The 27,419-nt window shown below is 35.7% G+C and overlaps 3 protein-coding genes across 4 annotated transcripts in view; 1 reads left to right on the top strand and 2 right to left on the bottom strand.

Annotated features, from left to right (window-relative positions):
• LOC122536947 (titin homolog) overlaps window positions 1–15,767 on the top strand; it is a 50,090-nt gene extending 34,323 nt beyond the window's left edge. For both annotated transcript variants that reach the window (XM_043669743.1, XM_043669744.1), the window contains exons 18-38: window positions 183–351; window positions 433–478; window positions 638–773; window positions 1,252–1,408; window positions 1,687–1,815; window positions 2,295–2,642; window positions 3,088–3,259; window positions 4,024–4,177; window positions 4,284–4,410; window positions 4,848–5,048; window positions 5,404–5,573; window positions 5,653–6,552; window positions 7,517–7,679; window positions 10,822–11,163; window positions 11,757–12,051; window positions 12,134–12,275; window positions 12,376–12,575; window positions 12,648–12,800; window positions 13,249–13,372; window positions 14,060–15,161; window positions 15,306–15,767. In XM_043669743.1, coding sequence (XP_043525678.1) covers window positions 183–351; window positions 433–478; window positions 638–773; window positions 1,252–1,408; window positions 1,687–1,815; window positions 2,295–2,642; window positions 3,088–3,259; window positions 4,024–4,177; window positions 4,284–4,410; window positions 4,848–5,048; window positions 5,404–5,573; window positions 5,653–6,552; window positions 7,517–7,679; window positions 10,822–11,163; window positions 11,757–12,051; window positions 12,134–12,275; window positions 12,376–12,575; window positions 12,648–12,800; window positions 13,249–13,372; window positions 14,060–15,161; window positions 15,306–15,538 — 5,463 coding nt within the window. In that variant the 3' untranslated portion in view covers window positions 15,539–15,767. The remainder of the gene's footprint in view (window positions 1–182; window positions 352–432; window positions 479–637; window positions 774–1,251; window positions 1,409–1,686; window positions 1,816–2,294; window positions 2,643–3,087; window positions 3,260–4,023; window positions 4,178–4,283; window positions 4,411–4,847; window positions 5,049–5,403; window positions 5,574–5,652; window positions 6,553–7,516; window positions 7,680–10,821; window positions 11,164–11,756; window positions 12,052–12,133; window positions 12,276–12,375; window positions 12,576–12,647; window positions 12,801–13,248; window positions 13,373–14,059; window positions 15,162–15,305) is intronic.
• Window positions 15,768–16,121: 354 nt separating this feature from the next.
• On the bottom strand, window positions 16,122–18,922 carry LOC122536950 (esterase FE4-like). Its single transcript, XM_043669755.1, has 8 exons — window positions 18,730–18,922; window positions 18,130–18,418; window positions 17,763–17,948; window positions 17,393–17,598; window positions 17,150–17,306; window positions 16,744–17,070; window positions 16,497–16,641; window positions 16,122–16,416 (listed from the first exon to the last, which is right to left on the bottom strand). The coding sequence occupies exons 1-8, from the start codon at window positions 18,889–18,891 to the stop codon at window positions 16,284–16,286; spliced, it is 1,605 nt and encodes a 534-aa protein (XP_043525690.1). The 5' UTR covers window positions 18,892–18,922; the 3' UTR covers window positions 16,122–16,283.
• Window positions 18,923–19,481: 559 nt separating this feature from the next.
• Window positions 19,482–22,283, bottom strand: LOC122536951 (integrin-linked protein kinase homolog pat-4). Its single transcript, XM_043669756.1, has 7 exons — window positions 21,815–22,283; window positions 21,323–21,488; window positions 21,031–21,223; window positions 20,873–20,953; window positions 20,352–20,794; window positions 20,042–20,272; window positions 19,482–19,955 (listed from the first exon to the last, which is right to left on the bottom strand). Exons 1-7 carry the CDS (start codon window positions 21,901–21,903, stop codon window positions 19,809–19,811), a joined length of 1,350 nt encoding a protein of 449 aa, XP_043525691.1. The 5' UTR covers window positions 21,904–22,283; the 3' UTR covers window positions 19,482–19,808.
• Window positions 22,284–27,419: the final 5,136 nt, after the last annotated feature.

Raw genomic sequence — 27,419 nt, forward strand, 5'->3', positions numbered from 1 at the left:
TTAATAATAAAATTTCTCTGATTAAATTTAAAGAAAAAGATTACGACCTACATTAACAAATTAAATTTCTCTCAATCGTGCGAATAATTTCGTGAATCACTGTTTTACCCCCGATTATTAATACTTCAATCTGTGTTTTATGAATCTCTCTGTTAGTTTTAATTTTCACTGTTCTTTTACAGCCTGATTACTACAGGGACGCAGCCCACTTCCGGCTGGTCGGCGAAGGACCTCAGTACCGGCTGGAAATACCGTACGCGAAACTCGACTTCACGGGAACGTATTCCGTAATAGCGCGGAACTGCCATGGGGAGGCCAAAGCCGTGATATCTTTGCAGATCTACGCGAAAGGTAACTCCTTAGCATTCGAAAGAAGCACGAAGCACCATGGACAATTTGCTTAGACGAAAGGATCGTGTATTATGCTTTCAGGTCAAGGCAAGGAGGAGAAAATGAAGAAATCAGGGGTCACGCACGGGTAAGTGGTACATTCGTGTATTCCAGATTATACCACGTAGGTAAAATTTTGTTACACGGCATGACACCAGTCACGTAACTTTGCGAAACGATCATTTAACGTTGGCCAAGCGACTCTCTCGATCGTGTTTACTAAATGACGAATTTCTCGATTTGGCAGAAAGGTGCTGACTTTGCCGGTAATCACGAGGGAACTGCGAGATCTAAGATGCTGCGACGGAGATGCTGTTGCCCTTGAGTGCAAGGTACACGCCACTCCCGAGGAGCCATTAGTGCGGTGGGAACGTGGAGGAAAGGTAAATATTAATATTAATTCGCTTTCCTCTTTGGTTTCGTTTCCTACTTAGAGGAAAAGGACGATACACGAAGAATATGAAATATCTAACATACACCTTTGTGGTATTTTATGGATACTTTTGCACGTAAATTAAAAAATTGGATTCTCAATTTGCTTTCCGAAGAGTTAAGTACTAAATTAATATTGTAATATTAAATTAATATACTAATACTATTATAATATTATAATATTAGATTAATATAATATATATAATTAATATAACTTTATATTTGAATGTAAGTATATTATGTTTTGTATATTATACTATATATTTTTATATTTTAATATTATATTTTATATATTATACTACAAATTTTTATATATGTAAACACAATTAAATAATAAAATCTACGGTTAAATAATAATATCACGCCATTACACGCTAATTTAGAAACGCAACAACAACAATTTTACAACAATTAATATTTACCGTTTAGATTCTCCAAATGGGGGGCGATTTCTCCGCTGAATTCGACGGAGAGACCGCACGCCTGTGCATCCAGCACGTATATCCGGAAGACGAGGGCGAGTACACATGCGTGGCATACAACGACCTTGGGAAAGCATTCACGTCAGCGTGTCTAATAGTGGATGGTAATTTCGTGTTTAATTCACGATCGTTTAATAAGGCAATATGGAAACGCCAAGTGATACAAATACGTGAAACCTTCGCTTCAAATTTAATTCAATTACTACTGTATATCTGCAATGTATGTAAATCGCTTCTATCGAGTGCAGCCAGATTCTGCCTTTACTGATATTTCTCGATGATGAGACACGCGTTTGCTACCTACGTTCTTGAAATACTCGCGAGGAAAGAATATGGAGAGCTACGTGTTTGTAAATTATCATTTTGTTTCAATGCGCTTCAGTGCCCGAAGGGAAAGAGAGTATACTGAGCCAAAGATTGACGAGGCCCGCAGGACTTCTGTCGGCAGGATCTACACCAAGATCGACGCCACGCTCGACACCGATTAGGACTCTGTCTCCTGCAGTTTCACGTATGTGTGAAGAATTGATCGATAAAATGCAGATTGGTCAAGTCAGACTCTTGCAACTTTTGGAAAACACACACCACTAACAATAATTTGAAGTAAAATTCAGAATAATAACTATAATCCACAATACTAATTCTCGTTCAATTTTAATGTTAATTTTAATATACAATGAAGACAATTTAAATAAGTAGTAACTGTAACCCATAATAATATCCCTTTTTTAATTTCAATAAATATATTTCTCCTTATATAATAAAATTCACTTAATGGAACAACGTTCAATAATAATAATAGAAAAGAAAAAATAATTTTACCTCGTTATTATTGAACGCTGCTTGATTAGGTCAATTAAGTGAATTTTATTACGTGGAGAAATTTTTTTTTTTTTTTGAAATTAAAAATGGGATTATTGCTGATTGCAACTCGTTGTTTTGTTGCTGAAGAGTATTGACGAGATCGAAAGGAAAATGCAACAATTGCAGATGGTCGAGAGTTAAGGTCTCCGCAGCTTCTCCCACGAAGCAGGTCGATGTCGAGACGGCCAAAGATCAGTCCACCGAAATTTTACGCGGTGCCGCACAATCGAGTGGTCGAGGAAGGGGAGACCGTGCGATTCCAATGCGCTGTGGTCGGCCATCCGGCTCCGTGGGTGAAATGGGACAAAAATGGCATAATCGTCACGCCGACTGCGAGAATTTCGATAAAGGAAAGAGACGACGTGAAGATACTGGAAATCGTCGAGGTGACCCAGGAAGACGCCGGACTGTACAGAGTGATCGTGGAGAACGATTATGGTCGCATTGAGGCCAGTGCTCGCCTGGAAGTAATAAGTACGTTTTATCCTTTATATCGTTAATTATTAATATTTTATATTACAAGGGTAAAACTTTGGTAGGGGTGTAATAATTAGACAAATTGAAAATTCTTCTTGCTCAAGTATAGTTTACACACGGAAGTTTAAATTTTTGTAAACAAAATGAAACAGAAATCAAACAGAAATTTGTTTCACTCGTTAGATATTATAACAAGTACTATATCTTGAATATTTTACGCATTTATATGCTTATATATTTATATATTATATTTGTATGTATATTTGTATTATATTTGTGTATATTTTCTACAAATGCGTAAAAATCTGCAAAAGTTTAATAGTTGCGACATCGTAATTATATAGCCACGTAATAGTACGTACAACAATTGATTTTTAAATGGATATTCCGTAGAATATTCACTGTTATTAATTCTTATAATTTTTATTATTTGTTGAGAAAGATCGTCAGTTACTTGGATCGGTTGCCAGAACAATCAGAACCAGAAGTGCATCGCCTAGAACCTATCCATCATTTAGCCGAAGTCTGTTAGACACGACTACCAGAATAAACGGAAGATTATACCTCGATTGTGGCATCAGAGGAACTCCTAGTCCAACACCAACATGGTTCAGGTAAAATTTTTTCGTCTGTACGCTCGAACAATTGGTATTTATTTCGATGATTTCATTATGAAACTGTTCAGGCAAATTTCTAACTCTTCCTACATTGCAAGAAACTTACTAAAGTTATTATATGGTAGATTATTTCTTCGATAGTCTGACTAAAAAGTGGCTACTCGATCGAACTTGTGAAATTGAAGAACAGTTCTTGGAGAATAAAATTAATTTTCTACTTTTATTAATTTTCTACTATAATTGGATAGTTTTATACACTATTTTTTTTTTTTTTTTAATGTAACGAAGAGAGAAGGATTCATTCCATAATCACAACTATGAAGGATATAATTTCAAGCTAGCTAAATAATGTTGCATCTCGCTATTGTCATCTTCGGACTCAAAGAGTTAGACTTGAGACTTCAAAGATCTTTATCTCAAGACCAAAGAACGTTTTAGTTTCCCATGCCTGTCTTTCACTATCCAACGACAAAAATTCATAAATCTCGCAGTGTCTAAAACATCTTGCGACAATGGTTAGCTATCTAATTGTTTCTGCGTCGATCTCGAATCGTGTAATTTAGGCAGAATTGAATAAATTCTAGTTTCCTAGAATAGAATCGCCATTTCCAGTCACAAATCGCGTCAAGTGTGTAGGAAGAGAGAACACAAATGATTTTCAAAGACACGTGGCACAGTCTTTGCGTACTTTCTTTTCAAATGAATTAAACAGAGCGACCAACGAGAATATAATAAATCGTTTGAAAAACGAACGATTTCAGAAATGGACGGCCGTTGGAACGATCGATTCGAATAAAAAGGTACTTCGACGGCAAAACTGCGAAAATCGAAATTTTGAAAGTGAAAGCGAGCGACGCGGGCGAGTACACCTGCGTGGCAACGAACGTCCTTGGTTCTACGAAGAATTCTTGTCAGGTAAATAATCTTAGTCGCATGCTAATTACGTGTATTTGTGCATTCTGCGAGAAATTATATATGTTTTTTCTCTCACGATGGGAAACAATTATTTTCATAATCACAGGTGACCGTTCTTGATCCTTACAATCCGTCTACGTGCGACAAGGATCCACCGAAATTTTTGCAGTCCCTTCCAGAGGAGTCGATCGTCATGGAAGGTCACTGTTATGAACTTCAAACGAGACTCACGGGTATAATAAAAAAAAGATATAATAATACAATACAATATAATATACAAATATAATAAATAATATAAGTCAATTTTCTCACGATCTGTAAATTTCTAGAGTCCTCCACTTTTTATCGAACTTTCCAAAAGTCGAGCCGAGCAATTGTAATTTGTAAATTTCCATTTCACTTCTTAACTATTTGACAGTTAATGTTCAATTTCCCAAACATTGAATCACTTATTTCTATGAATATATAACGCCATAAATAATTCTGAAATTCTATGGCTAACTCACTGTCACAGAGTTATATCCACTTGTCAATTTATGGAGTTGATCAGTGTGACACTGTAATGTGCCTGCGATGAATTCTTTCGACTTATAAGGGATGAAATTAATCGCGCCAATTAATGTAAATGGTCGACGATATGATTCAACGGATATGAAATCTTGTCTGTCAGGTACACCACCATTTTCGGTGACTTGGTTAAAGGACGGTCGTGAGATACCTGACAACAATTACCATAAATACGTCGTATATGGCGATGGTGGTATCGCTTTGAGATTGTCCAATGTTTGTCCACAAGATGCTGGCGAGTACACTTGCCTCGTTCGCAACAATTTCGGAGAAGTATCCAGCAATGGCCTGTTTGCTGTTCAAGGTAAAATTTTATCTGAAAATTCATTCTTACAGGATATGACTCATGCAACACTTCAGACAGGATATCTCTCATAATTAAATATTTAATATTTGACGTCTCTTAAGTGTTTCTACGTGCATCTCGTTCGAGGATTCAATCGTGCACCAATTTAAAATTATACTTTGACATTTGCATTAGTACTTTCTTTTACATTTTTTTTTAATAACATCTTCATATTTTTATTTATATTTCGTTTGAAGCTTCTCTGTTACTTTAACATTTCAATTTTATTATTTTCTCGAACATTTTTGTTCAGAGATTTTACAGCAACTTGAAGCATGTCCAATATTGTAAGTATATTCTGTTTTCTGCACAGATTACAAAGGCATTCCGAAATTGGCGCCACAGTTTACGAAAGCCCCAGTGTCGGTCATCGCATTCAAAGGCGAGACTGTCGGTTTCTGTGCTCGAGTACAATGTGGAAAACCCATGGAGATCATGTGGACGATCAACGGAAAGGACGCCAGAGGAAATTCAAGGTGCAAGGTACGTCCACTCAAGAAGTAATTTAAATATTTTTTTCATTTGTAATTTGTTCCTTACGTCTCTCTTCTTCTGCATTCAGATTGAAAAAGACGATAACGTTAGCATTCTTAGGATACACGATGTACAGCCGCGAGATACCGGTGAGATTCGTTGCACTGCGTCTGTGATTGGAAAGGGGCCGTCAATCAGTTGCACAGCAGAATTAAGACTAAGTCGGACAGTAGAAAATTTCGAAGGCTCGACATACCATAACGCGTGCGAAATTAAAAATGAAAGACCACCGAAACCTCCTACTCGTAGCCGTAACAATTCACTCAAAAGGGCAAGAGACGTGCCATCTTCCCCACGGAATGAACGATGCGAGTTCCCTGCACGAACCAGATCATCCTCGTTACCTCTCCGATCTACGCCGAGTCCCAAACAATCTCCTACGCCAGCGAGGAAAATTAATCCTCCAAGTCCGTCGCTCGACGCCGGGAAAACACTGGCGACCAACAAAAGGAAAGACATTCGTTCCAAAAAGTTTGAGCGCAAAGTTACTCAACGAGTGTGCCGACGGGGGATTTCGTCGTCGTCGGAAGACGAGGAAGAGCCGAAGGATACTTCCAGTGGAAAATCTCCCGAAGTATCGAAATTAGTAGAGAACAAAGAGGAAGCTGTGCGCAGTTTGTCGGAGGTTTCTGACTTGCGTAAGACTGACAACGGTGCGAAACAAATGCAGGATGGTTACAATAAGCACGATGATACGCCTATAATATGCACGGAGAGCGCTCTGCAAGAGTTGGAAGAGGGTTCAGTCGCGGAGAAGAGCGAAGCGATCGTGGCGAAAGAGGAGAAAGTTGCAATTAGATCGGAGGAATTCGTGGCTGCTAGTATTGTAAAGGTACCGGCTGACGTCACGGTTTTCCGTGGAAACAGAGTAGTCCTCAGGGTCACGTATCGAGGCCATCCGGAACCAATCGTCAAGTGGCTTCGAGCGGTGAATATCACTTGTATCTTGTTTTTTTCTTTCTTTTTTTCTTCAAATTTCTCTGTCGAACGTGTTCGACGTAGCTAGAGAACAAAATACAAGAAGATTTTTGTTCTTGATACGATTAAAGACAGTACTGTTTGCTGGACAAGGCAATCTTTCTTCGCGTGGTATCGTCAGTTCGTTAAATGAAATCAGTATATCTGTCCGGAAATAAAGTACTTGAAATCTTTCATAAATATGTGATGTAAATTTCATTGGCGTTAAAACAGGACATGACTATATCGCGAGTGCATTGATGAGTAAGAAGTTACAAAATATTTATTACGAACGTATGGGTTCACAGAAGTCGGAATATTTAAAACTGTCAATTTATGTTATATCGATATACTTCGATATAGTTGACGATATTATGTAAATAACGATTGTCCTGTAACTTTTACATATTACGTATCATTTAAATAAATTTGTCGAGATAAATATATAAGAAACGTATCTCGTTTACGGACTGCACAAAACATAAAACTCTCATTATATTTAGAGGATTAAAAGATCATTTCTTTACTTGAATTTACAATTTAATCGAATTAATTTAATACACACGTATACATTAGTCAGCTAGTTACTTTACATAAATTTCCTGTAATAAATATTCAAACACTCTCGTGAGTCACTATGTATATACTCAAGAGATAACAGTAATATCACCTTAACAAGACCTAATTGTATCTTAATAAAAATTGGGACTTCAGTGACGTATTTAATTCCGTATAATCGCGTACGATTATTTGCAATTACATAAATATAGCAACTAACAGATACGTGCCTCTATATGTCGTTCATGTGAGTGAGTTTATGTATGTGTATGTCCGTAGAATCGTTTATGAGCGTCGATCAGTCAGTCGTAGTCGCTCGTAGCTATCCGTAGTTACTCACGTTCAATCAAGTATTTAATCGAGAATTTTTATTAAAGGGTCGAGAGTTGAGTGCAAACAAAAAGACTGCGATCACCTATGGCGGTGGAGTGTCTTGCTTGATATCGGACGATGTGACTGCTGACAATGCCGGAAAATACGAGGTGTCCGTGGAAAATAAACTGGGAAGAGATCGACGGTGTTTCAGTGTCGCCGTCGAAGGTACGTGAAAGAAATATTAATCTTCAAACGTAGTACCGTTGGGTTGTAGATGGCTGCAGTAATTTATTTTAGATTACTAAAATTTTGATTATTTAAATTGTGGATTTTAGAGTGAAAAATTTCTATATAATAAATAATAATATTTATTTTATATATATATATATATATATATATATATATATATATATATCCTTATATTATGTACATTATTATTATATTTTACATATCAGCAGAGAATAAAATTACGTACCTATTTAGGCTTAAATTGTTGTGGTTCCCAAAGTCCAACGATACTGCTTAATAATTAGAATTAACCAACAAGTCATTAGTCACGTACGAATAATTATATAAAATTGTAAAAAAATTACATTGATATTTTTTATGTAAATGTAGGCTTAAGTAGAAATAAAACACACTTGTTCAAACTGTCTGCATAATCAAGGGCCATAAAATACTGTGTACAGAGCTTTGAAATGAACAGTGTTACATCACTCGTTTAAACTTACGACCTCATGTATGTAGCACAAAACACATGTCTGTGTTTCCGTCTACAAACTGTATGAAATTAAAGATAGTTTATGGTATCAGGGACATTAACAGTTTGAAGTTATCTTGCAGAGCATAATTAAATATGAGCTACAAGTTATAATGTGATTCCTATATCTGTTATTTCTATTTTCTTCCATAAAAATTAATATTGCCAGAATAGAAAAGAAACGCGAGAGAAAAGTAAATATAATAGAATTTTTGTAGAACATTGTTAATTAATACACGACAGTATACTTGACAGTGAATACACACGTGAGAAAAATTGAGAAAATTCGTGGAAGCAAGTAAAGCGAGCAATCGTAGGAATGAACTTGTCAATTATTTTGAAACCAATCATTCCAAAGCTAATTTCAAAGCTTCTCTTTTGAGAAAGTGTGAAGAATTCGTGGAAGTAAAGTAATTCTAAAATTTCAAAACCTGTTGCAACTTCTGAAAAAAAAAGTATAAAGCGAGGAACGTGGGGAATCGCAAAAAATGTAATTAATCAATTTCGAAATTTGTCGCCTCTGGTAGGAATGAAAGGAGACAAATAATCATGTTTTCGCTAATTTCGAAATCTCTAGAGTTCTCAAAAATATGGCTACAAAATATGTTAGTACGTAGCCATATTTTCCAATGAATCATTTTTCAACAGAGTTGAAAATGATCTATTCTTCATTTTCTTTAGTACCAAATGTTTGTAATTATACGAAAATATTGTTAAAGAAGTGGAAAATTTAATATACATAAAGACCAGAGTAATTAGCATATGGTAAAATGGTGAACACATATCGTGTAAATATCTTCACGAAATTGAGAGAAACGAAAGTGACGAAGAATCGAAAAGGAGCTTTCGACCCAATTTGAACGAACGACTTCGACTAATATGAAATTTTGTCGTACACGTCGGTGTCTGGAAACGCAATTTAGAACGAGACGACCATTGTTCCGCGTGCGTAAGCGCGTGTCACACGGTCCAATTCCGCTTCTTATGTACAAGGCAGACGACAGTCTCACGTGACGTATCGCGCAACAATTCCTCCTTCCCTCGATTCTACTTCCACCTCCCCCACCGTCAGCTTCGTCTACACTTCCTCTTTCCTCGGGATCACGATGAAACAAACCAGTTCTGAAAAACGTGCGTGCGCCGTGGAAGCCCGAGCAAGTCGATAATTGTCTAGAATGATTCGCCGCGCCGGAAACACCGAGAAATTCTCACGTTGCGGTTTCGTTTAGTGCTCGAAACAATTTTCAAAGTTGTTTGTCGTGTGGTTCTTTCGTCGAGGAGGAAGGGGAAGTTAATTTTCGGGGAAGAATGGGTAATGAAAAGTTATTTCTATATTATTGGCTGTCAAAAACATGATTGCGAAAAGATGTATGAAATTCGCGTAATAATCGATCGTTGTCACATGCGGCGCGATGACAACACTTGCGGAGGATGATATTCTGTAGTAAAAGTCTTTTCATAAATTTTTGTGGAAATGGTTAATTCATCTTTATGCGTTGCACGTTGTACGGAGATTTATAACTTTAATTTGTTCGATTGGCGAGGTTGAATCGAAAGGAGGAAAAGTATGGTTTGCACGGTTCTTGTTTATAATTTCAAATCGATCGTTGAACGTGACGCCCTTGAGACATTCTTTAGCGGCAAATAAATTTAAGAAAAACTGGCCAATTTAAAAACAAACGGTACCACCGAGGCGACATATGTTCCAAGTCTTCTTACAAAGCTGTACTCTACTCAAAGGGACTATAACTAGAAATTCTTTATGTTTCTCGCAATATGAAACACTTAAAAATAGGAGGTAGACATAAGTTATACTTTGAATAATTTGTTTCAAAGTTTGATTTGTTTATGCACTTAGGAAAATTTTAAATAAGCAAAAGTGCAGAGAATATAAAAGTGTACGAAGTATCCGAAATAGTAAATCACTCGTTGTAATGTTTATAGAGTGAAATAAATGTCTCGTAAAGATATAGATTTGAGTCAATCTTGAAAGCTGTAATTAGTAAATTTGGAGCACTTCTTTCCATAAGTCACGAAACACGTTTAAACAGAAAAATTAATAAGATAGCCTGTAATGAAATCTTCAAAACATACTGCAATCTACTTTTCATATAATTGAAATAAATATGTAATTTATATAATAAATTAATAAATTATATTAATTTAATATAATAAATATATAATATATCATTATATTAAATATATTAAATATATTATTAATTATTATTTATATTATTTATATAAATATTATATAAATTTTAATTATTTATATTAAATATATTATTAATTATAAATATAATATTATTTAATATTACAATTATTTGTATTAAATATATTATTAATTATTATATTATTAATATATATAAATATATGATAAATTAATAAATATATTTTCATATAATTTTCTAATAATTATCAACTTCATTTAACAATTTTTAATATTCATTCATACCTAATCTCAATATATTGCGGATTTATGTGACTCATGAACAACAGAGTGTACATCCACTGTTTACATTAACTTTCGCAATTTTTGTCAAAATTAGTCGCGTGTAATAATTTCTGATGAAACAGATTAAACAAACAAGTCCGCGAATTTTTTCACAGGTCCACCCGACCCGCCAGCAGGTATTCCGAACGTATGTTGTTCCACGGGGACAGCGACCATCAACTGGCGGTCATCTCCCTACGATGGTGGTTGCACAGTAACCGGTTACACTGTGGAAATGAACCGTGCCGGTGGAAACACTTGGATGACGATCGCAGAATCCTGTCTCTCGCTGAGCCTCGCGATACCAACCGTTGAAACAGAGACCGTGACACCTGGTGAGAGATACCGTTTCCGTGTAAGAGCTGAAAACATCCACGGGGTTAGCGAACCTGGACAGGAATCTGAATTCGTTCAAATTCCGAAGGAAGGGGAAACGTGTCTGCAGAACGACGAGGAAGGTAAATACGAATTTGTAAACGAGATAATATATTTCATTTCTTCGGATTTTCATGTTCGAATCGGTGTCGCCTCGGCGAATAGAAAGTTTGAGTAATTTTTGAACGAAGATTGAGATGAGATGATTTCATCTCTTTCTTCGAACTTGAGTTTGCAAAAAGTAAAAGAAGAATGCGATTGATTCAGTCAAGAAACGCAGCAAGGTTTTAAATATCAATCTCTTTGCTGAAATTTGACATTTTAAACATTGTCATTTTAAAATTTGGACATTGGGCATTTTTTAAAATTTTTAATTTAATCAAGTCTTATTATTAATCTTTGTTTTGGAATGTAAGTTTTGTTCCTCTGAGGGAACTGTAAGAAAATGAACCAAAGACAGAAATACGGAATCGAAACGCAAACATAAACCTGACTTCTCAAAATGACATACAAAAAGTATTAAAATATCTCAAAAACATAAACTACTACACACATATCTAATGGCACCGTCGTCGCTAATGTCGATGCGACATTAAAAAAAAAAAAAGAAGAAGAAAATGAAATTGAACGATGCATGTCTGTATATTGTAACGAAGAAAGTATTTGTTGTTTCCAGAATTCGAGCCACCGTTCGAAGCTCGAATCGTAGAAATGGAGAATGGACAATTGTTTAACGATCGATACCAAGTATTGGAGGAGTTGGGTAAAGGTCGATACGGAACTGTAAGAAGGGTGGTCGAGAAGTCTTCAGGTACAAGTTTCGCGGCGAAATTTGTCAGGACCATCAAAACGAAGGATCGAGAGCAAGTCCGAGAGGAAATTCGAATTATGAACATGTTGCGGCATCCGAAACTGCTTCTTTTGGCAGCTGCTTTCGAAAGCCCTCGAGAAATTGTGATGGTTACCGAATAGTAAGCTTCGGTGTTAAATTAAATTCAACTTTGATTTGATTTATAAATTCACACTTACTAACTTATAAAACGTACACTCTAGTATTTCTGGCGGCGAGCTTTTCGAGAGGGTGGTTGCCGACGATTTCACCCTGACTGAAAGAGACAGCATACTGTTCATGAGACAAATCTGCGAGGGTGTCGAATATATGCATCAGAACAAAGTGGTGCACTTGGATCTGAAGGTAAAAGAGGAAAACACTTTTTCAAGGAAAGTGTGAGATTGCTGTTCGGACAATGCTGAAATTATCTTCTTAATTTTCCTTCAATTCACTTCCTTTACAGCCCGAGAATATAATGTGCAGAACACGAACTTCCCATCAAATAAAGCTCATCGACTTCGGTCTAGCACAGACCCTCAAGCCAGACACGCCGATCAGAGTACTTTTCGGCACGCCAGAATTCATTCCGCCAGAAATAATAAGTTACGAACCGATCGGTACCGAGTCGGACATGTGGAGCGTCGGTGTAATCTGTTACGTCCTGTAAGCGATCAAGATGCTTGACTGCAATCTCTAGGAATTCGTTACGTAGTTAACAAGGTTGTAAATGTTTAGCTTAACCGGTTTGTCGCCATTCATGGGCGACAACGACGCCGAAACCTTCGCCAACATTACTCGAGCCGATTACGACCTGGAGGACGAAGCCTTCGATGCAATCTCGAACGACGCTAAAGACTTCATCAGCGGCTTGCTTGTCAAACGAAAGGAGTACGTGTTTTAACTTTTAACATTTACGGTTGCGCAATTCAACATTTCTTTCGCCGTCTTTCTACACAGCTCAACGAGTTTATTTGTTTAACAGCTCGTTTATATTAGATGGAAACAAATTTTTTCATACTCAATATAAAATTTTAATTTAATTCAACGGTGATTTTACGATCGATGAGCTGCAAAGTTTTAATTTATAAAGAATTTAAACACATGAAACGGGGGGACGTACATAACATATGAAAATGTACAAAATATCCAAAGTGCAATGTTTGTTAGAATATATAATAGATAGAAACACGTGTCTAAGTTGTTGGTGATTATTTCGCAAAAATATGAATTTGCATAAAATTCTGCAGTCCAGTAATCAAATATGTCGGTCAAATTTTCTTCACATTGTTTACATCAAAGTAATTATAGTGAATTTATTGCACGAATGGATTTATAGATCGCGAATGTCGGCAAGACAGTGTTTGGAGCATCCTTGGATGGCACAGCACGCAGAAGCGATGAGTAGGATAGCTTTGCCGACAGAAAAATTGAAGAAATTCATCGTACGAAGAAAGTGGCAGGTAAGAATTAATTTGGTACTCGTTGTTTTGCAAATATTTTGCATCGTTTGTTGTTGCAATGTTTTGCAATTTCTGCAACTGTTTGAGCTTGTTTAAAAACGTCTCGACTTAAGGCATGCAATTTGATATCGAAGCCTGAAACATCTGTAAATTATATCTTGTGAAATAGTCTACATTTAGTACGTGAAAGATCTTTTTGTTTTCTTTTTTTTTCAAAAATTAATATAATCTCGTATTAAATTTTCGTCAGTCAGGTTCTTAACAGATTCTTATCGAATACTTCTAAATTTAAAAATATTAATGAATATTTTGACTTATTGTAGAATGAAAATGGACTCCATAGACTTTGTAAGATTTACAATTTTGTAACTTTATGATTTAATTTGATCCATAACATGTTCACAGACACGCTTACAGCAGTTGCGTAACATGATGAATACTCTGCTAAAGAAAAAAATTAGGATATATCGTATTCCTATAAAAAAAAAGAAAAAAAAAGACAAATACGATCAAGTTGTAAAGCCATACAAATTCGTCCGCTCTGGTTACACAAATCTCTATTTCATTGTAAATCAGTTTGCTCCTCTCAGGGCCGGGTAAAAATTTTGGTACCATAGTTGCGCTATTAATCTAAGCATGTGAATTTCATTGTGCTGCGTGTGCGTGCGCTTTCGTTTGTTGCGATAGAAAACGGGAAATGCCATTCGTGCACTGGGAAGAATGGCGATCCTTTCAGCGAACAGCCGACGAAGTCCAACAACCACCGCGGAATCATCGCCAACCTCGGATCCCTCGAGTTCCATTGAATCCCCGCGAACGATCAATTTCGACGTTTCAACGGACGAACGGAATCGTGAGAAATCGTGTGACGTTGAAAGTGCAATTGAGAGCCCGAACGAGCCGGATACTCGAGATAGGAACTTGTACTCGTTCTGTTACAAGTCAGAGGTGAACCTCGTGCCAGAGGAAACGTTAGACCTGACTCGAGAGGAGGAGACGCGCATATCGTCGGACCTTGACGAGTCGTCATTGAAAAATGAACGGACGGTGGATCACGCGGGATCGTGTTCTCAGGGAACTGAATCCGGAGGGATTCAAGAAACTGATACCTCGGAGAATACTCAGGTCCAGAGTGAAGTTCAGTCGGAGCGATTGCTTCCGATGGAGAGGATCGAGGAGGAAGAGACGGAGATCGTGACGCGATGTCAGTTCGAAGAGAGCATCTCGATAACCGAAGAGACTACGATTTTGACGAGCGTCGAGGAGAAAAGTTCGATCGATTTCGACGAGGTCGTGACGAAAACGACGACTAGCGATGAGATGAATTCCGAGGTGTTAATAACTACGGAATGCAAAGACTCGACGTGGAACGTCGAAGAGAAAACAGTCAGCGATGATTTGGTGATAGAGATGGAAAGGGAATTGAAAGAGAAGACGGACCAAAAGTCCGGTGTCAACTCGCAGAAGTCGCGTCGTGTTTTCAGAGGCGATTCGCGAGATTCTGGGATCGGAGACTGCATCTCGAATTTGTCCGCGTCCTCGCAGCAAGTGAACGAACTGGGTATTTCGTCGATCAAAGAAGAAGAAGCGGACAATGAGAATAACAATGATGATAGAAACGTGTTGCAAACGGTGGAGCAATTTGAAAATCGGACATCGCTCGATGAAATTAGCGAAATGTCGAACGCAGAGGTTTCGGACCCAAAGAAACATACCAAAGGAAGTATCGAGGTAGCTACGCTGAGTGGTGTGACTAAAGCTTCGCGTGAAATTAATCGACAGCACGAAGGTGTGTTCAATATGCAATTTCTTTATTTTTTTTTTTTTTTTCTTCTTCTTTAACTAACTGAATTCAATCTAATAGGTACCTACTTTTGAAACGAATTGCAAGTGACAAGCACATACATGAATTTGTATGTTTTTTTTTTTTTAGTGTCTAGCGAAATTGAGGACCCAAGGTTACTAATCGGAAGAATTCGTAGCAAGTTCGTTCCGACCGGAAACGTGAGTCGTACGGCTAAATTATTCGAGAAAGAGGCAGCAACGTCGAAATCACCGACGAACGTTCCGCAAATATCACAACGCACGTATCCTGCGGTTACTACGGCGGCGGGGAAACCTCACAATGAAAGGATACAAAAGGCTTTCGCCTTTTGGAACAAATAGAGACCGTGCATATGAGACATCAACGATGACACTTGAAAATAAATCGCGTGAAACGATACGTTTAAAATCGTCTGACGACTGAAACTCTATGCACCTGAAAGTCTTATTTTCATGTTCTCAAGTCACGAATAGAATTTGTAGTAATAGGTAAGTTCTTTTTTTTTTTTTTAACGTACGTGTTATTAAGTAACATTTATCTAATGATATTAATTATCTGATTCGTGAAAATGAAATAAAAAGCAGAAAATTTATGTATATAAAATTCCCTTATACGATGAGGGAATTTCATCGAGGAAAAAGATATTTATTTAATAACACGTATTTTATTTCAGTCCCATGTAGTCTTGAGACAATTGAGCCGATAACCATTATCTCATTGTCATTATTTATTTTTCCTTTTCAACCGAAATTGTATCGAAATATTCTTCAATCTCGGGACCTAATTGAGATTTGGTTTTAACATTAACATTTACACATGTAGATACCTTCGATGATTTCGATGAACTCTGATTATGTTATTGCAAGCGAAAGGAAAATTTACTATGCGTGTAAATAGCTATTAGTAATATTTTGCAAGCGTAGATTATACAATGTGTAATGTATTTATTATTTCCTTTACACCTTTCGTCTTTCTTTTAAACGTAAGAAAACGATTACATGTATTACTATAAGTTATGTGATTAAAAAAAAAATAAAAATTCTTCAAAAAATAATTGAAATAATAAGAGAATCGATTGAAATCTATTTATGGAAATAAAATATCTTGCGGAAGAGGCAGTAACTGTAATTCGTCGCCAATTTTCAACTGACAGAGCTCTTTCGACGTTGCAGGTTTCCAAGTGACATTGACATACTCGTCTTTAACTGAAGTAGGATCCCTATATTAAACATAATTAATATATTAAACCTGAAGCTCAGTTCAAACTTTTTTAGAAATCACGTTTAAAAAATGTGATACCCTGTTTTAGCAAAATTGGTCCACATTCTAGTTATTCGTTCTAACGTAATCCTGTCTTTCGTACCAATCGCTGGTGGATCAGGATTTTCAATTTTACATTTCGGTAAATACAATAAGTACGCGATCTCATCTACATGGGAAGCTCCTGCAATATAAGAGTTAACATTGTATTTGATAGTCTCGCATACAATCTATTATTATAACCACGCAATCTAATACTGCTAACAAACTTCAAAGATACAATTACCAGAAATCTGTCGTTTCACTAAGCGATCCGTTGAGGTTTTCTCATTGCCAACGTACGAAAATACACAAATATAATTAGGCGCAGTCGTTCTTTTCACTCGATCCTTTAGCAACGTCAGCGCGGGAATGCCGAAATAAATAAGAGAAAACAATTTTGAGAAGTTGAGCAATGTTTCCTCGGTGACTGGTTTTCCATCGAAATACTGATCTTTTATCATCTCGAATAATTTTTCAACTTCTGCATCCTCTAATTTCATCGATGATCTCAAGTTGTTCACATGCGTATACAGATACCGATTGATCTCCGCCATCGTTTTTTCGCTTTTATCTGTAAAAGTATAAAAGTTGTATAACATCGATGTTCCTACACTGAATTTTTCTTTCCTTTCCTTTCTAACTGAACCCACCTTTCAGGAACATGATATATTCATGTTCCGAGTAACTAATAATTACAGGCACGTTTGCATCATTTGCAAGTAATTGTTCGATCGGTTGTGATAAAACAGGATTTTCCGCAACTTCGTCGTGATCAACTCCGTAAACAAGGGTAAAAGCTTTCATTTCCTATAAGAATACGTGGAATTCTGTTTGTTTCAATCTCCAGTAATTTATTATAATTATGAAATATATGTGAAAGGAAAATTTGTTGCCTCTGAAGATAAAATGGATGCTTGAGCTTTCACGATGTTCTCAGCGGGGACCGTTCGTAAAAATTCGACAGCTTCGACAGGATCAGTGGTATCTTTTCCAAGGATTGAAGCAAGCTTAAAACCGTATGCAGTACGAGTTTTCGTGCTTTCAGTTGTCCAAGGGCAATACAGTGTTCCACTGTGCAAAATCGCCTTGTGAAACAATCCTACGTTGGATTAAAAGAGATTGATTGGAAATTTATTCCAATATAAAAATATAAAAGAATATAAAAGAAGACTAGAAGAATATAAAAATAAATTAATCGACTAAAAAATTAACGATTAAAGAATTTCACGTTTCATCATGATTGTGATCAAAATCATGTTTTACCTCTCGCGCGAGGTGATATGAGTAAGGAATGAACTAAGGCTCCTCCAGCGCTGGCTCCAAAAATCGTAACATTATCGGGATCTCCACCAAAGTTGGCAATATTTTCCTTGACCCACTCCAAAGCCGCGATTATATCTTTCACGGCGAAATTTCCTGGAGCGACTCGGTGACCCAAATTTAAAAATCCTTGAAATTAAAAACGATTAATCAGTTTTGAGTTTTTTTCTCCTTACCAGAGGAACTAAAAGTTTTCTTCCTGATTTTTATTTCTTTCTTTCTTTTTTTTTTTTTTTTTGTATGAACAAGTCCTATCCTAGCTGGCGAAGATTAGTTAAGAGAAAGATTAGAAAAGTTAATCAAAACTAACCGAATGCGCCAAGTCTGTGATTAGCTGAAACAACTACAACGTCCTTCGCGAGTAGATAATCAGGTCTTGACTCGCAGAAACTCGAATTGCCGACTAGAAATGCACCTCCGTGAATCCAGAACATAACAGGTTTTGATTGATTGAGGGAATTCGTGTACACGTTCAAATAAAGGCAATCCTCATCGCCTATAATATTGAAAGGAGCAAGTTCTTCCTTCTGTGGGGCGATGTATTTTTGTTCTTTGGAAATATCCTTGATACCAGTCCATGGCAAAGGTGGTTGAGGATCCTTTTTTTTTTTTTTTTGCAGAAAAAAAAGAAAAAGTTAATTAAGTATAACTTATCACTATTGTTTAACCAACTAAGCTATTACCAGCCAATTTATACAAATTTGAGTTACGATAAATTTCAAATTATTTCAATTGTATCGATTGGAATTATATATTAAAATTATTCGAAATTTCATTTGATAAATAATACGATATTTACTTGATTGATTAATACGTGATTGATAAAACGACGATTAATGGCCTGATGTGATAAAATAAGATATGAATGTCTCATATCTCAAGAAAAAATATTTGAATGTCGAAAACATACCTTAAATCTGAGGTCTCCGACAGGAGGAGCAGCGAAAGGTATCCCTCTGAAAGCTAAATATGATAATCCTAGGGCACTTTTCAGCTCTGCACCTTCTAATTTCCCTTGCTGCACAGTCACGACCGGTTTTCTCATTGTTAACCAAGTTCTCACTAACTTCATACTGTGACGCTTATCTCCTTTATAAAGAAGTCGTGCGTGACTTATATTTGCTTTTTTTATCATATTTACTATCATATACCCGTTTGTTAAACGCTTATGTATGTATTCATAGGTTACGTTGCGATTATATTTCTGACCGATTATCTTTTTTGATACATTTGCAAATACGAAATATTCTCTCATATTAGTGACAATTCAAAAAAGAAAGGAATTTTGCCAATGGCCATAAAATATTCATTATACAAACAAATCATTACTAATTTTTTCTCTCAATTGCAAATTTATAATTCAAAGAGGAAAATAAATTTTAAATATTTTCAATCATTATTTACATATAATATAGTTTAGTTTTATTTATCTTGATTTTAAAATACAAATATGTCGAAGATTATAAGATCTAATGTGTGATATTAATACAACATATGCTAGTCATATTCAAAGTGAGGTAACAGAAAAAAAAGCAACTGTTACATCAAATATTAATTATAATTTGATAATTGAGAATATTATAAACAGAATCAACAACTATATAAAATCAATTATAACATATATAATAAAAGAAATGAGTTAATATTCATTTAAAAAATATGAATATATAATATATATGATGACAATGTAAATATGGATGCATGAAAATTGTATAACAAATGTTACATAACAGAGAAACATGTTGAACAGAGAAAAGAGAACAATATATACTAACAATATATTTGCTACTGTATATGAATACAATATTGTGGAAGAAATTTTCAGAGGCACATTATTCCTTTCAACATGATTATATAAAAAATATAATTCAGTCATTTCAATAAAGGCATCCAGATAGATTAATTGACACTGTATTCATAATGTTTTAGTAATTGCAATTTACAGTAAGTTCAATTACTTTTTCTTCGGAATGAAAATTGTATCGAAAATTAGCGTTTCATTTTATCGAGTATAGGAACGACCATGTCAAAAGACGGACGTTTTCCCGGATCTTCATTCATGCAAATTCTAATAAGCTTAGCCAGATGCGGTGAGATTCCTGGAGGTATACTAACGCGTAAATCTTCTAGTGCGATCTATAACAAGCAAAAAAAAAAAAAAAAGATACACTGAATGAGTGATATATATTAAATGAATAATATGTATATAAATCTTAACAAACTTTCATGCCACATTCCATTGGAGAAAGATCAGCAAATGGAACTTCTCTAGTCGCAAGTTCCCATAGCAAAACGGCAAAACTCCACATATCACTGGCTTCGAGATTTATATCTGCTGGACGTTTACTTAAAGCTTCCGGAGACATCCACGCGGGCTCATAGATTCGACCCACCTCTTGAAATGAAAATTTGGAATCTGCCATATTGACGCGAGCAGTTAAATCTTCGTCAATCTATAAACATCAAATTTATTCGTTATCAAAATTCTTATATTAATAATATTGTATCATCTTAAAAAGAACAAGAACATACCATGATGTGCTTACTGTTAAGATGAAATCTGCATCTATTTTGTCTTTCAAGCCCATGAAGAAATGCCATGGCTCTTGCAACATCGAGAGCAAGTCTAAGTGCACGAGCGGTGTCAACCACAACGCCTGTACCTCCATGTAAAAGTCTATGTAAACTTCCACGCGCCATATATTGCGAGACTGTTGCTAATTGTGGTGGTTGATTGACACAACCAAGCACAGGCAGTACATTCGGATGTGAGAAAATTCTTAATTTCGGGAATTCTTCGTTAAAATCTCTTGAAATTCGAGCTGTACATTCACGAATATTCAAAATTTTTGCTACAATGTCGTTATTTTGCCAACGTCCTCGCCATGTTTCACCACTTGGTGTACTAGCCAAATGAGTATGCAAAGAAAGATCTGCCATGTTTATTCCTTTATGCCTTGACAGTGTAGCATCACCTAAACAGTATAACTAAATGTCAATAATTATCAGTATTATTTAGTATTCTCAGATACATACAACATTATATTACTCACGACTTCTAGTTTTTAAACCCAGCCAACTCTGATCTTTAAACTGAATCTTTTTTAAGTCTTGTCCATATTCTACAGCTAGATCTGAAAAATTAATTTGATGATACAGAATGATATATATTGATATATATTTAGTGATTTTAGTGTTAATTATTAAATACCATGTAATCTTTTAGCTAAATGGCCTCTTGCTTTATCCAATGGAGTGTCACCATCTTTATTTGCAATAGATACCAAAGCACCAGCAGCCACTAATTCCTCAGAAACTACTTGATCACCCCAAAAGCATGCATAATGGAGGGCAGTGTTACCATGCTCATTTGTGACATTGACATCAGCTCGATTTCTAAGTAACTGTAAAAATAAATTTCATTAAATTTTTAAAAGCAATATAATAATTGTTTTCATTACTTTTATAATATTACTGTTCAATAGTTAATTATATCTGGTTACCAATTGAACTATTTCCTTGTGTCCATGGGCAGAAGCAAGGTGAAGGGGGGTGTCATCTCCTCTGTTAGTTGCATTAATACGTGCTCCTCTGCTAACTAACAACTCGGCCAATTTTAAATGTCCCTCTTTACAACACCAGTGGAGTGGACTGAACCCATGATCATCACTATACATAGAATATGAAATCATAAATGAAATCAAACTTGTATTAAAGTTTATAATTTAATACAATATAATTTAATATAATACATTATGAAAGGGTAATAACAAGAATTAGCAAAAGCGAAATACACTTTTGAAATTACTATTATAACATTATTATTATATTATTATATCAAAAACATTTGTTCAAATAAAAAATTTTAAGCAGTACAAAAAGAGCATTCAAAAGGTATTAAGAAAGATGCAGATATACCATAACGGTTTTAAAACGGGAATAACAAAAAAATGGAAAAGAGAGACAGCGGGAAAGAGGAATTTTTCTGCCTTTACCCTTGATTCATGTCATGTTCGGTGTCATCTAGCCAAACGCGTACTTGCATAGCATTCCCTTCACGACACCACTGAAATATATCTTCCATTCTTTTTCACTTAGAAATATGCAATCAAAAAACCGTATATAAATACTATAATGGGGGAGTGGCAGTGCTTCGGTGCTTCAAAACACTGTAGTCGTCATATACTAAATATAACCATAATTCCACACACAAGCAATTCTGACACAAAAACTGTACATTACTTCGTTGTATTTAGGCCGACTGGTAACAAGATGTGAAACTTATAAGATAACATCGAGGCGTACATCAATTGTGTAAATTATTATAAATTGTTATGATACATAATGTTTAATGTGATATCGTAACAAGTGTAATTGTACGTCTGACCATATATGACGCGTGGAATTGTGTATTGCCACAACCAGTAGGTAGTTACTTCATACTATGACTGACTGTAGTCAATGATACTACCCACACACTTTCACACAATCTGTGAAGAACTCTTGTGCTACCATCTGCTGTTATATTATAGACATACATGATCACAAACAAGGTCACAGACGAGATATATGAATAGACAACGCACCTTACGAACTTTCGTGGCCCATGATCTGGAATACCGACATACTAAAACATCACTGGTTTTTTAGCGCACTCTAGCGTTCGAACAATAGTGACACAGACGATGTATATGAATATATCTTGTTTGTATCCGTGTCACATACTTCGTGTGTCTATGGCAATACCGTACCTACAGTTGATACGTGCGGCTGAAATGATTGCGAAATACTGCAGCAGATGGCGTACTGGAGTTATATAAATACTTAATTACGATGAATTATTAAGGTAAATTATAATTTTATATATCTCTCGTGTTTTACGTATTCAAATATTCAAATATAAGCCTAAGATATTAAAAATAAATGATAAAGTAAATAAATTTGGATTATATATCACATATTAAATGCTTAATTTAAAATATTAGTTTTATCTAAATTTATACACTTGCAAGTTATTTTACGTGCATTGCGCATTACAAATTATCATGTACATTTATCAATGGAAATTACAAGTCACGTAATTTTATAACATTTTAACGTGTCAACTGTACGATATTATTATAATATTGTTCTTTCAAGGTTTGTACATATTTCAGTGTAATGAGCTGTTTTGCACGTTTTCATTTTTATTTCTCTATTTTTGTTTTGCACGCCATTTATAATTAAATTAATATTTCTTTTAGTTTATCACAGAAAATGTTCAGAGATAACGGAAACGCAGAAATAACAGAAAAATATAAAATTCCTACATAATATTCTACAGAAAATACAATATTTCTGTTGAATATTCTACAGAATTTTACAAATTAAATCGACATATTTTTTCCTTATGTCTTTATCATCAGGAATTCTAGCGATGTTTATTATATTTTCCAAATAAAATATATTACAATACATATAGTCAAATATCAATAAAACTCAATTCCATTTTCCTTCATTCTCGATATAAAACAATAAACCTCAACCCCGTTGGAAGAACTTAATTACACCAGAATCAGAAATAAAAGAAATCCATGAAGAAATCCTCTTACCTTTCTTTCATTCCGCTTCTGCTTCGATATTATCCCCAAGACATTTTCCGAGGGTGGTTCTTATACTTATCATTGGACTACCTTTCCCTTCGTGTATAACGATAATTACTATGATCTGTCATGAATCGATTTTCCGCTGTGCAAGCAGCACTTAATCCTGCATACGCGTGCATTTCTTGCAGATTGGTCGATCGACAGACATGTATTTCTTAACAAACGTCATCCCAAGCTATAATTCCTCCAAGGTGGACAGTTAAAACGCATTCAGCCGGTGATTTTTCTCTTTAACAGTCGATGATCTTATTGGTCACCAGCCAGGCAGGCCTCCGGTACGTGATATTGTGGCAATCCTATTTGAATTGTTAATATACGGAGAAAAAATCGCGACATGCCAATGGGTGTGCGCGATTCACGTAATCACCGAAGCCGGTAATTGCCGAAGGTGTGATCTCCACCGGTTTCCTTGCATCAAATCGTTCTTTTCTTTTCTCTTTGATTATTGTTACAACAATTTAATGCTAACTAATTTAAGAATTAACAAATTGAAATTCTATGTCAATAATCGAATTCCAGAATTTATCAGCGAGTCTCTTAATTACGAATAAACTCGTGGAAAATAATTTTTCTACCACAATATTATAAATATGTATATATTTCGTAATATTTTATCACGTATGTCAGCACGCTACAACGACGTTGTAAATACGCATAACGACTTTGTTCGCCCTTGATATATATGTATGTACATAGATACATAGCTAAACTACTTATTTTTTCATAAGAATGCGAAAAAAGAGTGGGATAAATTGCCAATCGTAATTACACCCTGTTTTTGATCTTACACAGATATTTGGAAAATTCACGTATATCGAATATGCAAAGCTCGATTAATTTTCATTTATCAGGAGGCGAGCGATTTTTATAAATGCATCGTATACTTTAACGATCGACTCACGTAGCGCATGAGATCTTGGAAAGTAGGTTGGCCGCAGAAAGTGATTCAAGATCTTTACAATTTAGAAAAAGGGCGAAGAAGTGTTGGCCGGGAAGAATTGCTCCCCGCGAAAAATTCCGGCAGCGTTATAATATCCTGTAATGTCCTATTTATCTAATAAACGGTTGCGTACCGATATATATATATATATATATATATATATATATATATATATATATATATATAATGAATCATTCGGAGAGTGATTTCTATTTTTCGATCTGTAGGTTTCCCTTTTATCATGCGATATTAATGGCACCTGTTGTCGATTCCGTTTTGACTGATCGAATCCAACCTTGCCTCTCTATTAAAGTGGCATTGTCATTGAAAGAACCACTTTCGTTGTTCTTTAGTGTACAGTCTTTCGTTGTTCTTCGTACGAATATATAATGCGGATGTGTTCGTTCGTCACGCCTCTAAACATAGGATGAAATCGGGAGGGTAATAAATTACCAGCACGTGAGAGAACTTCATTGGGAAGAACGACGGGGTTTATGATGGATATCGTTAAAACCATATCCTTGTTTTATGTGAGTGTACGCTGATTTAGGGGATGACGGCGAGAGAAACAGCGGCGACGTAAACGTGAAACTGCTTGATAATTAAAGATCGATAGAGCTCGTAACTTTTCGGTAAATTAACGTTTCGAATTATTGTCACGGAACAAGCGTTCACCCATCGGCGTGTGAAATATAACCAGCTGAATTATTCAGATCAGTGTTTCGATCTCTAGGAGCGATAATCGAAATGATAAAACAGTTTCGATCTAGCGAGCGGGTGAAGCAATTTTGGGGGAGGGGATTAACGAAATGACTGATAAGCGAAACGCATAAAAATTAGCGGAACGTGGCGAAATAAATCCTACGTACCGGCATACTGGCAAACCAGATAAAAATCTAGCCTTGCATCGCAGGTGTGGTCTTGTGTACTATAATTTTTACACTGGTTTCACGTCGCTGCAATATGAGTAATGACGACTTTATCGGCTGGCTCTCGCGCTCGCGTTGCAGTAACAGTAATTTGAAAATTACGCGCGGTGCCGTTCAACTCGTGCGCATTATATGCAAAACCAATTCGTTGCCATTTCCTCTCATTTCAGGAGACCTTCTTTCTCATCCTCCCTGTGATACGACTTCACGAACAACGACCATGAAGATAAAACGATACGTAAGAAGAAATCTAATCCTCAGCTGAGCAGCTGTCGAACAATACCGTAAAGATTTGGTGAAAAGAAGGATACTTTGTGTGGCGCAATAATGCCTGCCCTTGTTCTAATTCGTTTCTTCGAACAGTCTGGACTCAGCCTCGGGCAAAAGCGGAGGCCAACACATTAATAAGAAGGGGGGAGGGGGGAGGAACTGTTGTCTACAGTGTTGAAACACTCGTGCAATTACTCGTATAATTGAAATGTGTAGATAGAACGTCGAAAAACTTCAACGTTAAGCGAGAATGTTACACGGATTCCTTAAACGCTATTCGAATGCGAAGGACGTTGGTTACGGTTGTCTGCGAGTTAGTTAATTCGAACATGAGGACTATCCGTGCATGGCGATTCTCGATGTAATAATTAATAATTAATTAAGCTGTCTTATTTACCATAGGAATTTAGGTGTACGGATCCTCCCACGGGGGAGCGTGCAGGGATAGTTCCAATATACGTTGAAAACATCGAGGTCGATAATTATGCAAAGCAGAAACGGCCATTCAGCGTGAAGAAACGTGTACTTTGATGTGGATTAATCATCGAGACGTATGGTGGTAAAATATTAAAAAAAAAGAAAAAAAAAAAGAAAAAGAAATGTGTAATTTATTATTTAACGTGATCTACCTACTGGTTCAGATCACAAATATCACTTATGAAATCTGGAACGCCATTTGATTTCTCTTCTTACGAAAGTTACTCAGCGATCTATTCTTATTAACAATTGTACTATATACGAGCGTACTGGAACTGTCTCGTTTATCCATCGTGTAGAGACATTTATAATAATATCTTGCATACAGAGGTGCAGTTTACGCTCGCGTACAGATAATTATGCTATCGCTCGCGTACAGATAATTAACTGGAAGATGTAGTGTTTCAGCTCGTGTGTGACGGAACGTGCTCCTGTACTTTGAAACGTGTGACGGAAGGCACGCAAATTAACTCGCGAGATACGATCTTAATCCTCTCGCCTATACACCTCTGTACTACGTGGATAAATAATTAAATAATTATTCAAAGTATTCGAACATTTGGCGTAATTGACCGTTTCGTTTCCACATTTCGTACTTATCTCCTTTTCCTCTTTCTTCAAAACAATTTTTATATATAATTTTTCTAATTTCATTTCTAATGTCATCTCGTTCCATTGATAAATATATAAATTACAACTATAATAAAATTAATAACGAATTGTCTATCGACGATGAGTTGAGCGATTATGCAAGGATTCGAGCAATCGCGCCTGGCTTTGTTCCGTATAACTCGAAAGCCCGAGGAATAATTAAGACGTCCAATGATTCATCGATGTTGATAGATCGTGTCGGATATTCTGCTTTCTCTTCGTAGCGAACGTAACGTATTCTCGTTGGCGAATAATCGCGCGTTTCACAGAGAAAACGACCGATCGTCGCGATAATTAGAGGAAGGAAGCGAATTTGCCCTTAACGAAATCGGAAACAATACGCAACGATGCGGTGCTCGTGGAAAATTTAAAAGTAAATCGAAATCCTATACAATGTAAAATTAGAAAAAATTTGCAAAAATTCAAAAATTTAGAAGTTAAGAGGTTTGAAAATTTACATGCATAAAATTTAAAAAATTAAAAGATTCGAGCATTTATACATACACAGTTTAGGAGTTTGAAGACTCGAATGTTGAAAAATTTAGAAATTTTATATATAATAATATATTAAAAATATATTGAAAATACCTTTACGTTATTGAGAGATTATCCAAATATATGGAGCACAAGTCAAGGTTTCTTTGCTCTTAAAAAGCCTGCAATAATGGTCTCATTAACGTTATTTATC

The sequence above is a fragment of the Frieseomelitta varia genome, unplaced genomic scaffold (assembly GCF_011392965.1).
Source record: "Frieseomelitta varia isolate USP_RPSP 00005682 unplaced genomic scaffold, Fvar_1.2 scaffold_88, whole genome shotgun sequence".
NCBI classification, from domain to species: domain Eukaryota; kingdom Metazoa; phylum Arthropoda; class Insecta; order Hymenoptera; family Apidae; genus Frieseomelitta; species Frieseomelitta varia.